This window comes from Lissotriton helveticus, chromosome 3_1, assembly GCF_964261635.1.
Source record: "Lissotriton helveticus chromosome 3_1, aLisHel1.1, whole genome shotgun sequence".
Classification (NCBI taxonomy): domain Eukaryota; kingdom Metazoa; phylum Chordata; class Amphibia; order Caudata; family Salamandridae; genus Lissotriton; species Lissotriton helveticus.
The window spans coordinates 616,812,560-616,826,759 of record NC_136061.1 but is presented as its reverse complement, the minus strand read 5'-3'; the positions used below and the strand labels follow the sequence as shown (position 1 = coordinate 616,826,759).

General features: G+C 44.3%; 1 protein-coding gene across 1 annotated transcript in view; it reads left to right on the top strand.

Moving 5' to 3' along the window:
* ABCA12 (ATP binding cassette subfamily A member 12) overlaps window positions 1-14,200 on the top strand; it is a 644,885-nt gene that overhangs the window by 505,358 nt on the left and 125,327 nt on the right. The window contains exon 39 of the mRNA XM_078680598.1: window positions 6,829-6,909. Within this exon, the coding sequence (XP_078536724.1) occupies window positions 6,829-6,909 (81 nt within the window). The remainder of the gene's footprint in view (window positions 1-6,828; window positions 6,910-14,200) is intronic.

The following is a 14,200-nucleotide window of genomic DNA, read 5'->3' as shown; positions in this document are numbered from 1 at the left end:
TATTAAGCAGCTAACACTGGAATCAGTGTAGGTGCATGATTCCAACATTTTTGATACCAAGCATGACCAGGTTTAGGGTCATTATGTAGCTGGACATCTCAACATGCCAGTGTCCACTACATACCTTAAGATGGCTGCACCACATTTACTAAGCCATTAGAAGGGAGTCCGGCGTTTGTAGGGGTACCGCTGCTTGCACAGGGTTACCCACATACTTAGAACTGTGCACCCTGCCCTTGGACTGAAGGGACTATTTTAGGGTGACTTATAGGTTTTAAGTGCAGTGACCGGGATATAAGGGAAACCTTGTATCTAAAGTGAAGGGTGCAGGCACCGTGTCACCCAGAGTGCAGTGGCAGCTCGGCAGACCACAGTTTGCATGGGCTCCCATGGGTGGCATAATACATGCTTCAGCCCATAGGGGACCCCTGGTGTACCAATACCTCAGAACCATATACTAGGGACTTAGAGTGTTGCCCCAGCATGCCAATTGTGGAGTGTACAAAGTACTTACCAGCAAATTTAGTGGAGGGAGCACAGTCACTGGGATCCTGGTTAGTAGGATCCCAGTGAATTATGGTCAAAACACACAGACACCAGGCAAAAAGTGGGGGTATCTATGCCACAAAGATCCTACTTTCCTACAGTGCTATTTTCTGACCTAGGACTAATCTCTGTATATTTACTGACAGTGCATTTGTATTAGACAGAAATGAGTTTAGGCAGTTTATACTTAAACTGTCATTATAACTCGGATTACAGTATCACAGGGGGTGAAACATGCACAAATTGAGAAATGTAATCCTAGGAATTACCAATGTCCCCGAAACCTGGAAAATCCTTGGATTCCAAGTTATTCTTGCAGACTGAGAAACGTAATGCTAGAGATTACCAATGTCCCCGAGACCTGGAAAATCCATGGATTCCAAGTTATTCCTGCAGACTGAGAAACGTAATTTTAGGGATTACCAATGTCCCCGAATCCAGGAAAATCCTTGGATTCCAAGTTATTCCTGCATTGCAGAGCTAACTGTGTTCCACTGTTCAAGGGATCATTCCCATTTTAATGAAGACAAACATTTTATTATACTCATCCTTTTGTCAGTCCTAGTATTGAGCCTTCCTTTTTGGACAAAATAATGCTTTTGTTTGCAATTTACAGGAAGTAAACAATCATTTGTTTGGCTCTGACACTCCTGTTTTGTCTCTCAAACTCGGTCTTTATAACCAAGATTTAGAAATGCATAAATTAACATTGGGGCAAATATGGATTTTTCCTGTTTTCTAGGCTTTTGGGTAATTTCAGGCCTGCTGATTTAGCCAGATTCAAGAAAAGAGGCAATAAAGAAAAAATATATATTTTAAAAGACACGTGAAATCTGTTTATAAGGAGTGAAAAGGTCAAGCTTAGATACAAAATGAAAAAGTTGCATTGAATTTCAGTGAAGGAATCCCCTTTTAACTAATCTATGCCCCTGCGTTTACTTTCCCACTGCATCAAAAACTGACAAAATAGCAGCAACATATCTTTTTAGAGAGTTTTACTATTAAAAAGAAGACACGTTTCACAATAATCAGCACGTTTTTCAAAACAGAAACGTAGCATAATTGATTACGTGAAAATCGTATTTAGAAAGAGACAGCATCCCTAAGGGATATTTTTTCTCTCGAAAATACGGCTTGTAGCTAAATTACGAAAAATGCTTGCCCAGAACTTGTATTCTTTTATCTTTTTAGTACTGGAAAGACAAAAATAGGATTTTAATTTAAAGGAATGGTATTTAGGTGTAGGTGTGTGATTACCTTAGAACATGGGTAAAATGGTAAAAGAAAAGTTTTCGAATTATTGTTAGATCGTTTTTGACAGTTTAACAGGTTTGCTTTCCTATGAATCTGTTTTCAAAAATGACTTTATGTACACCCAATTTTACAGTTCAAAAAAATGTACATTCTATTTCTCGTTTTTTGCCAAGGTTTTCCTCATCTATTGGGTGTGGGGTTTTCAGAATTGTTGTACTTGAAAATGATACATTTTATTTATTTTTATTTTAAAAGTTTTATATTGCCCTGGCTAGACCCAGAGGTATCAGAGCGCTTTACATGATCAGGATAGTTTAAGGCAAACATAGTATAAAAAGCATAATAAACAAAGTAAAGGAACAACATATTTACAAAATCAAGGAGGAACGAAAAAGGAGTTGGAGCAATACAATACAGGTAATATAGGTAGAGTGGGGTACAGGAAGAGGGCCATATATTACTGAGACGAATATGGTATAGTGAAAAGAGATCCGGAGTCGGGCACAGTTTAGGATCCCCAGTAGAGGTTAAGGAGGTGGGTTTTGATGTCTTTTTTTAAGCTGGCGTAAGAGGGGTTACAGCGCAGGTTTTTCGGGAGGGTATTCCAGATAGTAGGGGCATTGCCAGAGAAGGAGCGAGATTGTGTGGTTTTCTTTTTATGCAGAGGTGGGATTAGGAGGAGGGCGTTGGTGCTACTGCAGAGTGTTTTGGTGGAGGGCTTTATGAGTCATGCAGGCCGTTTTGTAAGTTGATCTCCCTTCGATAGGGAGCTATTTAAGAGATTTGAGAGCTGGGGAGATATGATCGAAGCGTTTGCAGTCTGTGATGAGCCTGGCTGCAAGGTTGAGCACATCTTTAATTGTAGCAAGGTGGACCTTGTGGATTCCGTTGAGGATGGCGTTGCCATAGTCAATACGTGAAAGAACCAGTGATTGAACTGCAAGTTTAAAATCATCGCTGGGTAAGAATGGTTTGATTCTCTTGAGGTGACGGAGAGTGAAGAGGGCTCCTTTGGCAGAGTTTTTGATGTGAACGTTAAGGGTGAGTGTGTTGTCGATAGTAATGCCAAGAGATTTGACGGAGTTGGACAGTGTGAGTGAGCAGTTGAGTGCGTTAAGGTCTGAAATCCATGATTGAATGGGGAGACGGTTCTTTTCAGGGGATAAGAGGATGATTTCTGTTTTATTTGGGTTTAGTTTGAGATGATTTGACTGGAACCAGGATTGAATCTTGTGAAGGGAGTTGTTCAGGTTTAAGATGTGAGTGTTAATCATGTAATAGATTTGGGTGTCATCAGCGTATAGTTGGTAGTTGATGCCTGCTTGTTTAAGAATGAGAGTGAGGGGTTCCATAAAGAGGTTAAAGAGGGAAGGGGAGAGAATCGATCCTTGGGGGACTCCATGGGAAACAGGAGAGGGGTTAGAGAGACAATTTTGAATTTTTATTTGCTGAGTTCGTTGTTGAAGTTATGAGGTGAACCATTGAGGGCGGTGTTGTTAAGGCCGAAACGGGTCCTAAGAACATTGAGGAAGGCTAAATGGTTGACTGTATCGAATGCTGCGGAGAGATCAAGGAGGATAAGAAGGCAGGTCTCGCCATTATCAAGTGATTCATGGATGTCATCACTGACATTGAGCATTGCCGTTTCGGTGCTGCAGCCTTTCCTGAAGCCAGACTGAAGGGTGTCAAGTAGGTTGAAGTTTTCGATGTGTTTGTCAAGTTGTAGTAGGACACATTTTTCAAGGACCTTTGAGAGAAGGGGGAGGTTGGTGATAGGGTGGAGATTGTTTTGGTCATTTGGGTCAGCATTAGGATTTTTAATTATGGGCGAGATTTGTCCAAGTTAAAGGGAGGTGGGGACACAGCCCGTGGAGAGAGAGGTGTTGATAATTTTTGTCCAGAATGGGGCGATGATGTGTTTAAGGGTGGGGACAAGATTGGAGGGTACAGGGTCTTTTGTGTGGGAGGACGGTTTAAGATTGCCAATTATTTTGAGGACTTCTAGCTCTGTGACAGGGAGGAAGTTGAGCAAGGATGCATTGTTCTTTAGTTGTGAGTTAGGGGAGTTGGTAGCCGGTAGGAGAAAAGAGGAATATGGCCTGGGGACAGGGGGTGGTCTTGAATAGTTGCGGAAGGTGGCAGGTTGTGTGGGTGGTGAGATTTGGTGGCGAGTGAGAGGTGATGGAGCTGTTAAGTGTCAGTGGAGGGGTTAGGTTGTTTGGGGGCATTGAGTTTCCGGTGAAGCAGGTGATTGAGGGTAGAGGGCGGTGGAGTACGTGCGTGGTTGGGCCAGGGGGAGGGCGTTTCGGGGGTCAAGGGGAGGTGGGGTCAAGGGAGGGGAGTGGTAAGTGGGTGATTGGGAGTGGGGGCTATCATTACTCAAGGAGGAGTCCGAAGAGAGGGAATTTATGGCGGTAGGGGGAGAGAAGGAGATAAGAGGGGGGTGTGAGGTATGTGATTGGGGATGGGGGATGTCATTAGCAGTAGAGAGGTCCAAGGAGGGAGATAGTGAAGTCCATTGTTGGACGACGGTGTTAGTTGGGTGGTTAAGAGTGGAGGTAGAGCAAGGGGGAGAGGGGAGGTGTGAGGGGTGCTATTTGTTTGGGAAGGTGGAGTGTTAGGCGCCGAGTGGTCGAGGAGGAGGGACATAGTGCTGACGTGGTGTTCGAAGATGGAAAGATGGGATGCCATGGCTTGTATGAGGATGTTACCTGTTTTGAAGATGGAGATATTAACATCACCATGAAAGGATGGGGAGGGAGTGGTGGATATTTTGGATCAATATGGTATTTTGGTTATTTTACAGATTGGGAGGTGTTGAAGGAAGATGCTCTTCCATTTGGAGGGGCGTTTGGAGTAAAAGATGTAGTTGGTGATAATGGGGGCGGTGAGGCTGATGAGTATTTCCGGGTTACGGATAAGGAGTTTATGTTTGAAGTTTTTTCTAGCATGTTTGGAGAGACTGGGGTAGGGCCCGACTGGCTACCGGGCAGTTGTGTGTGTTGCCAAGCAGGGGGCTGATTTCGTTGGTAGGGACCTGCGTGTGAAAAACGAAATTCGTTTTGCTTTTTTTATTTCAATGCACACGCAGGTCCCCATCAACGAAATAAGCCCCCACCACAGAGAAATTAGCCCCCAGCTCGGCAGCACACACAACTGCCCGGTAGCCAGTCCGGCCCTGACTTGGGGGGGTAAAGATTGATCCAGGAGTTAGGTCCATGTTTGGTGAGAGTAGGGTCCAGGGGTTGATGGACGGAGCTGTGAGGATGCATGTAGGGAGGACGAGGGAGGAGGACAGAGTGAAGTTAAGGAGATGAGGGTAGAGGGGGAGAGGGGGATTGGAAATCCAAAAGGTGGGGGGGTGCTGGGAGAGCAAAGGTAGAGCGGGATCAGGAAGTAGGGTAAGCCAGGGAGGGATTGGAAACCAAAAACTGGGGGGAGGGAGGGGTGCAGGGAGAGAAAAAATAGGGGCAGGAATGGGAAGTAGTGTAAGCAAGCGAGGAGTTAAAGAAATCAGGCGCAAATTAGAGAGCAAAACAGATTACATCGCTAAAATAAAGCAAATAACATAGTTAAAATAACATGATAAATATGCTGATATTAATTGTGGCGAAATATAGGGACGTAGATTTAAACACATGAGGAAAATTGAGATCAGAGGTAGAATTGGACGGCAATAGCAGGTTAACATCGGTAATATGGAGTAAATTAAATAGGTAACATAAACACGATAAATGAATCCAGAAACATTTTGGAAAGACAATGGAGAACCTTAGCTGATCTAAAAACCTAAAGCCATTTCTCTTACCTTTTTAGGCGATCTAGACCCTGTTTGTAAAAGTTGTTTTATTAGCAAAAAAGCAGGAAGGTAAAAAAAAATTCTGAAATCCTTCCATGAAAGAAGAAGACCATGTTTTAACGGAGCATGGATAGTAAAAGAAATATAGAAATTACTTCAGCCCTAAGCGTGAGTGGCCCGTTAACCATGATGGGGCTGGTAAAGGGAATGAATGGCCCATCGGGAACACAAGTAACATAAACAAAACACTTGTCAGATGTTTTTATACATGGACACAGAGCCATTTGGAATGGGGTGAACATGTATATACCTGTGTGTGAACACCAAGGGCCTCTTTACGATTTCGGGCGGAAAGTCTCCTCTTGCAAGTCGGTTTCCCTTAGACCGTTTTGGAACCCTTCCGACCGACTCGGTCAGTTTATAATCGCCTGACCAATTACAATGTCCGTGGTCTGATTGTAACGCGAAAGGTCTTTTCGAATCAGTTCCGACTGGCTCTCTGAGAATTTTTGTCGGTCGGAACCGCATCATACAGCTCTATGAACAGCGTATCCAACCGAGCGATTACGTTGCCGGTTTCCAACAGCCTTTCCGAGTGTCCTGTCCGACACGAAAAGGCTGTCGGAAACTGACTTTGGGGGTGCCCCTTCATCCTGAGGCCTTCAGTTTGAGGCCAAGGGGGTACTTAAGGGAGCCCCCTGTAAAACACTGCACTGTGTGGCAGGCACAATGGGGTGTCTGCGACAGGGTGCAGGGTTTTTCGCACACACCACATTTCCCCATAGGAGCCCGTGTTGTCAGGTGGAACAGGGGCTCCCATAGAAGCCAATGGGACTCCGACTGAACAGTGTTCTGTTGCATTGTAAGTGGTCAGGCGGAACCCCCGACTGTAAGTCGGTGGGTTCCGATTCTGAGACGGAGTCGGGCAGAAAGTTTCCGCCGACATCGTGATGAGGCCCCAAGTGTTCCCCTATACCATTACCTGCAGTATTGGTTACCTGAATCGGGGTAAGTCCCACGAACAATACAACCCCACTAGCAATGGATCGAAAAGTGTCCTTATGTGAAGATATGTTAGTTTTTCAAGAAGTCAACATGTCAACTCAGTTCACACCATGGTGTACCCGGTATGTTTCTGTAATGCCACTGCCATCTGTTAAGACATTCATCTGTTTTTTAATTTTGCTTTTTGAGAGACTCAAACGATTTTTCTTTCAATGTTACTCTAGGAATTCAAACAGCAGTACTGATGATCTTGTCAACGCAATGCTGTCCTTCCCTGGGATAGATAATTCCTGCATGAACATCTCGTAAGTTATGTGTTATTTTGTTAACTTAAATTCTACAGGAAGAGCAAACTTTTTTACTAAGGGTTGGCGCTCTACTATCAAAGCGTCCCATGTGTTTTCCCTAATACTTGTGCTCTATATCTTCCAGGCTTGTCCTGCAAGAAACCTCCTTTCCACAATAGGCAACTTGTTTTCTCACTTCCAAACCTATCTCATAGCACGTGTTGAAATAGTTATATTTAGAATGTTTAAGTCCAGCTAGAGACACCTCTGACTTTGTTCTCGAGCTCATGTCATCCATGCAGAGAAATAAACTGAGAGGGCCTTTGGGTCAGTATGCTACAGCCACAGGTTGCTTTGGGCCAGCCTGTAGCTATTCCGTGGTAATGTGTTTAACTGCCTACACAACAATTTAGATACACAACAATTTAGATGGTATGCTTACAAGTGGAGATTGACAGTATGCAAAGCTAAGAACAATATTTATTAAAAGCCAAGCGCATGTTTGTACCAAACATTACTTCTATTATAAAGAGGACATCTCAGTTCACACAACTATAGACCGTCCATTATTGTGTCATACATTTGAGATATATCAGTATTACAAATAATATTTAGAATATTGCCCAGATTCTGGCAATTAGAGCAAATCTAAAAGCCATGGAAGTTCTTCAAAATATATTAACTTGAAGTTGTATGTAAACATAGACGTGCTGCATGCAATAATAAATGATTAATATGTACGTAGTGGCATGTCTCACTGATGAAGTATTTGTAAGAAGAATCACTTGAAACTGATAGAAATTACATAGGTTATCACCTCTTTACTTGGTTACAGTTACTCTTCACTTTGTACAAATATGTACATGCGCACAAATAGATGTGTGGATATTTTTTAGTTTTCTTTTGTGGGTTTTAAGTAATGGAGGGAATGAACAAAGTTCTGGAACATTTGAGCCATATACATGGGCGAGGTTTGGGAGTTGGCATATAATATATAGTTTAGAGACGGCTTCCAATGGAGTACTGAATCCCTTCATGTTCATAATGTCTTTCACCAATCTCTTTGCCTTTCTCCACTTTATCTTTTCTTTTCTTATTTTCCATGCTTTCACTTTTTTCTTTTATGTCTGTCCTTTTCATCATTCTTCATCCCATGTTTTCCCTTCCTCTCCATCTTTTCTCGTCTTTCCTCTTTCTCAGTTCAAGCATTTTCTCTTTTTCTGTTTTCCATTTACTTTCTCACATTTTCCATTTAAATCAAATGATACTCTCGATTCTTTGTCTCCTTCTGCTTTTACTCTTGGCTCCTTCACTTTCCTCTCCCTTAAGTCATACTCCATGTTCTCTTTCTATCCCCCCATTTGCTCTATGTTCATCAATCACTGTATTTTTTGCATCTTTTTTGTCTCTTTTTCTGAGAAAACAAAATGAGGTATGGGTTGTAGAAAAAATAGAAGTGGAGGAAGGAAGTCGGAGTAAGAAGGGAAGTTGAAAAGAAGGGGAATTAGAAGTGTTGGTCAAGACAGATATGGACTGGTGAGTTTAGAGATAGTGGTCTCCACTCCGAGCAAACAACAAGAAAGGATAAAGGAGGAAGCACAAGCAAATGAGGTATGGGAAGGCTAAACAATAAGAAAAACAAGCATTGGCATGGCCAATTGGTCTCGCCATTTTTTACCTTATAAGTGTTTCCCAGATCTATTGGCCGTGCCAAGATTTTTCAGCTTTGTTGCAGGGCATTGTGGCTGCTGTGCAGCATGTTGAAAAGTTACAACAGAATAAGCAAGGCGTGGGGCACGAATGGCAAGCTTAATGCGATTACACGTTTCCATTCAGCTGGCTATGGGTTCTTCAAAAGACGCAGCAGCAAGTAGTATTTAAAGGCTGCGATGGTGGGGTCTGCGTAAGGCAGCAGGGAGAGATGGTTTTAAGGATGAAAGAAGTTTGTGAAGTGCAGGGTCAATAAAAAGGGCCGTCAGCTGGGGGTCTAATTTCTTCTATATAAAAACTAGGAATCGCTGATATGATGCAATGAGGTGTCTCCAGCCTGTCTCTACTGGGTGTATGGTGAGTTTCCGTCATTTTAAACAACAGGCAGGCTACATCATAACCCACAAAGCGAGATCAAGTATGTAGATGTGTCGGAATGTTGGAAACGTCGCACAATCTTAGGTAGAGTTGAGATAGGCTCTCCAGCTTAGCTCTAAAAGCCAAATCACAAGCCATCCACATATTTGATATGTAAATGCTACAGCAAACATTATGAAAAAAATATGATTAAAACTATTTCAAATTTTAAAAAAAATCTTAAAGGCAAGTGTGTCCCTATAGTAAGTTTATTCGATTATATCACTGCAGTCACATTTGGTGAAAGTCATTTTTTTAAACATGAACTTTAACCTTTCTCCAATGTTCTGGCAAGAGATGTCTGTATGGCACGTGCACAATGTAGATAGGGCTATGCACGGATACTGAACTAAAATCTGACCAGGTGGTCTCATTTCGTAGATTCGTACAATTTGTTTAAGAGCCCTCTATGCTTCAGGAAAAAAGTTCAAAACGTGGCTCTTTGTCTCTTAGGTTTTTTAGTATCCACCTTTTCTTCTTCTCTTTTTGGTTTACGATATTCGTCCTCTGTGGGAAGCCCCGTTGCTGTGGCAGCGATGCACTCTTTACATTTTGTGAACATAACATATTAACATATTAAGTGTAGTAGCCGGATTTTAACATACGCGTACTTGTTGTATATGGTACAATTCAATCAATTCTTGCTTGGATTGCAGCACAGAGTCCAGTCATGGAGGTGGTGTCTGGCGTATTCCAATATGTTCGCAAATGCCAACCTTTCAGTTTGGGCGGAGGAAGATTCACAATTTTTTTTAACAAAAAAGTATTATTTTACCCTTCTTTCGCCAGGTTCCGCACTTACATGCAAGTGACAGGGAGGCACCTATTTTCCCTTACTTCACTCAATCTCCATTCCATCAGTTGCCTTATGTAGGTAGGCTTGTATGCGTGTTCCAGATGTCTTATACGGTCACGAACAGTTTCTAAACTGTGAACGGTGGCCGTGCAGTGGTTACACGGTTTGGTGCCCTTACCTTCATGGGGTCGGTCTGGTAGAGGTTCTCGACGGCCCTGGAAAACTCCTCCCAGGTCTGGTGGTAGTAAGGCATGGCTGGCAGGCGCTGTAATCACAGCCAGTAGGGATCTGCTTCCATCACATGAAACCAGCAAGCAAGGATGTCACATGACCCATACAACGCAATAGGTCTCACAGTTGCAAACTTTTTAAGTATTGGCATTTCAAATGGCAATGCCTTTTATAACAGTAAAACGATTCAGAAAAGGGGGTGGTGATGAACCCCAAGCGTGGAAGGGTATACTCAGATGTGAGTCCCTTGCTCATTGCACCATCAGGATTCAAGCAAGCCGGGCCGACGACGGCTGAAATGCCAGAAACCGGTCCCCGGAAGCTTGTTTCCTTCCCAGTGTAAGAATTGGCTTGGTAGTTTGGTTTGCCCTGTTCCCATCATGCACTGGGACAGGAACAGACTAATTTGCATATAGCCAGGTTCTGAACTGGGATGGTGCAGTGAGCTAAAAAACGGTGTTGGATCTAGCCCTGATCTCTTGACTGGGTGAGAGTATTCTGCTTAATTCAGAAACTCTGTCCATCACCACCCCTTGTTGTTAAATATTTTGTCCACCCTAAGCGTGGAAGGGTATACTCAGATGTGAGTCCCTTGCTCATTGCACCATCAGGATTCAAGCAAGCCGGGCCGACGACGGCTGAAATGCCAGAAACCGGTCCCCGGAAGCTTGTTTCCTTCCCAGTGTAAGAATTGGCTTGGTAGTTTGGTTTGCCCTGTTCCCATCATGCACTGGGACAGGAACAGACTAATTTGCATATAGCCAGGTTCTGGGATGGTGCAGTGAGCTAAAAAACGGTGTTGGATCTAGCCCTGATCTCTTGACTGGGTGAGAGTATTCTGCTTAATTCAGAAACTCTGTCCATCACCACCCCTTGTTGTTAAATATTTTATAACAGTAAAAAGCATTGCCATTTAAAATACCAATAGGTCAAACTTTTGCAAAAGCGAGACGTATTATTCAGCTGCTGTCCATGTAGGTAACAGTGGTGGGGCCGCGGGGTGGGGATTTTGAGGGACGATGCAAAGGAAAAATTAAATACATAATTTTCCCTCAGCATCGTCCCTCGAAATCCCTGAGCAGGCAGCCTAACTGTCCTACCGCTGTTACTTGCACAGACCGCAGCTGCTATTGTATTGCGGATCGCGGTGTCCGCAAAGCAGGCACCGCAGTCACCCAAAAAGTTTTTTTTTTTAAATAAGACACAGAGCGCCGTGTCCATAAAGCCACGCTCAGCATGCAATTTTATTAAACAATAAACAAAAGCTGAGAGAAAGCACGGTGTCCCTGAAGTGGACACCGCATTCATCTCACAAGTAATAAAATAAAAATAAAAGCATCGCCATTGTGTAACTTTTAAAGTTCAAGCAGCACAGCACTTGATGTGAAAAGCGGCTGCCATTGTCCTGTGTGGGCACGCTGCAAATGCAAGAAGCAGCTGCCATTGTCCCCATTAGTTCGTTAATAAACAAAATAGTGCTCACCGACTTAAAATGGAGACCGTGTAACAAGCCAAGTAAAAAGGCCAGTCGCCATGACGGGTTACAAATGAAGACAAGGCAGTACTAAGGAGGGTAGTAGCAAAATAAAGCACAAAGTTCCCCAGAAGGATTAGAAAAGGAAGAGTGTGTATGTGTATAGAGAAAACCAAGAGGGAAGGAAGAAAGGGAAATTTCCCTCTTGGGAACTAGAACCCTCACACACCCAGCAAGCTAGGTGTCATGCTTCATCATATGGGTCCTGCTCCTCGTCAGACTGGCGCTGCAATGTCTGACGGGCACCCGCGAAGGGGCTCTTTAGCGAAAATCTTTTGTTCCAGCCATATGGTGCATGCGTGTGAGAGGGCAGAAAAGGTGTGTAGTCGTGAGAAGGTGGTGGTGATTAAAAAAGGTAAGTTAGTCCACAAGGATTTTTAATAGCGTGGCTGACTCCCTTGGTTAAAATAGTGGGAGGGGAGATAGACGCTACGGGAGTAAGTGGTGAAAGTATCTGCAACCCTCTGTTTAGGTCGACATGTTTCTTGCTAATCTAGCAATTCCTCAGGACCTTGGTGTCTAGTACTACACAGTGAATTAAAAACTTATATACAACCTTAATTTGATTGGTCTGTGATGGGAGGCCAATTGGTCCTGCTTCAAGTGGTGTAACCCTAAGAGTATCCCTAAGGTACCCCGCAGTCTGCTCCTGTGGGACCTGCACAGAGGAGTCATGGACCCAAACGGCGTGCGGTCTCCGCCTGCAACACCTACCCCCACGTGGAATCAGTGACGGATCCGGAGCGACTGGAGGGACCAACAAACCAATTTATGAATCAGAAGCCAGTATTTAGGAAGGGCAATGACCCAAGTTAATAGCAAAAATAGGCGGAGAGTGGGCGGGGCTTCCAATGCATACTCCATTACAGCATTCCTCGCAGAGCGCACATTGCATGCGCACTGCCGCTAGGTGTGACCCAAAAATTTGTCAATAAAATAGGGAGGTATCATCGGGTCAGAGCCATGTGATTCAAATTCAAAACAAGAGATTTGTTTCCAGACAAGGTCATTCATCAAGAAGAATTCAAACTCTTGCTAAAAGAACTAGTATTTACTAATGGTTTTTATCTGGATAACATAAATAGTTTAGACAGTGTCATGATCCACATGTATAGAATACATGTTTTTGTACAGTGGTATTGCGATCCCAGTATTTATTTTGTAAAATAATAAGTGCATAGCCCCAAAGTATGGCTTAAAAGGCCGTGGCTGGCGCCACAGAATGTCAAAGATGCCAAAAACTAAAGCTGCCTAATCTTAATCCCACGGAAAAATCAAAGGTGGTGATGGACGGAGCGTTGACATTACAAACACTCACCCCCAGTCAACTGATCTGGGTTTAATCTCTCACCGTTCTTTAGCTCACTCCGCCACCCCAGTTCAGACATGGCCATATGCAAATCAGTCTGACCCTGTGCCTCATGGGAACAGTCCAGCCCGAACTGCCAAGCCATGTCTTCCCTGAACCGGAATCAAGCTTCCCAGGACCGGTTTCTGGCATTACAGCCGTCTTCAGCCGGGCTTGCCTGACTCCAGTGGCAAAGTGAGCAAGGGACTCACGTCTGAGCATACCCTGCCAACTTAGGGCGAACAAAGAAAAACCAAAGGTGGTGATGGACGGAGCGTTGACATTACAAACACTCACCCCCAGTCAACTGATCTGGGTTTAATCCATCACCGTTCTTTAGCTCACTCCGCCACCCCAGTTCAGACATGGCCATATGCAAATCAGTCTGACCCTGTGCCTCATGGGAACAGTCCAGCCCGAACTGCCAAGCCATGTCTTCCCTGAACCGGAATCAAGCTTCCCAGGACCGGTTTCTGGCATTACAGCCGTCTTCAGCCGGGCTTGCCTGACTCCAGTGGCAAAGTGAGCAAGGGACTCACGTCTGAGCATACCCTGCCAACTTAGGGCGAACAAAGAAAAACCAAAGGTGGTGATGGACGGAGCGTTGACATTACAAACCCTCACCCCCAGTCAACTGATCTGGGTTTAATCCATCACCGTTCTTTAGCTCACTCCGCCACCCCAGTTCAGACATGGCCATATGCAAATCAGTCTGACCCTGTGCCTCATGGGAACAGTCCAGCCCGAACTGCCAAGCCATGTCTTCCCTGAACCGGAATCAAGCTTCCCAGGACCGGTTTCTGGCATTACAGCCGTCTTCAGCCGGGCTTGCCTGACTCCAGTGGCAAAGTGAGCAAGGGACTCACGTCTGAGCATACCCTGCCAACTTAGGGCGAACAAAGAAAAACCAAAGGTGGTGATGGACGGAGCGTTGACATTACAAACACTCACCCCCAGTCAACTGATCTGGGTTTAATCCATCACCGTTCTTTAGCTCACTCCGCCACCCCAGTTCAGACATGGCCATATGCAAATCAGTCTGACCCTGTGCCTCATGGGAACAGTCCAGCCCGAACTGCCAAGCCATGTCTTCCCTGAACCGGAATCAAGCTTCCCAGGACCGGTTTCTGGCATTACAGCCGGGTTTGCCTGACTCCAGTGGCAAAGTGAGCAAGGGACTCACGTCTGAGCATACCCTGCCAACTTAGGGCGAACAAAGAAAAACCAAAGGTGGTGATGAACTAAGCGTTGACATTACAAACACTCACCCCCA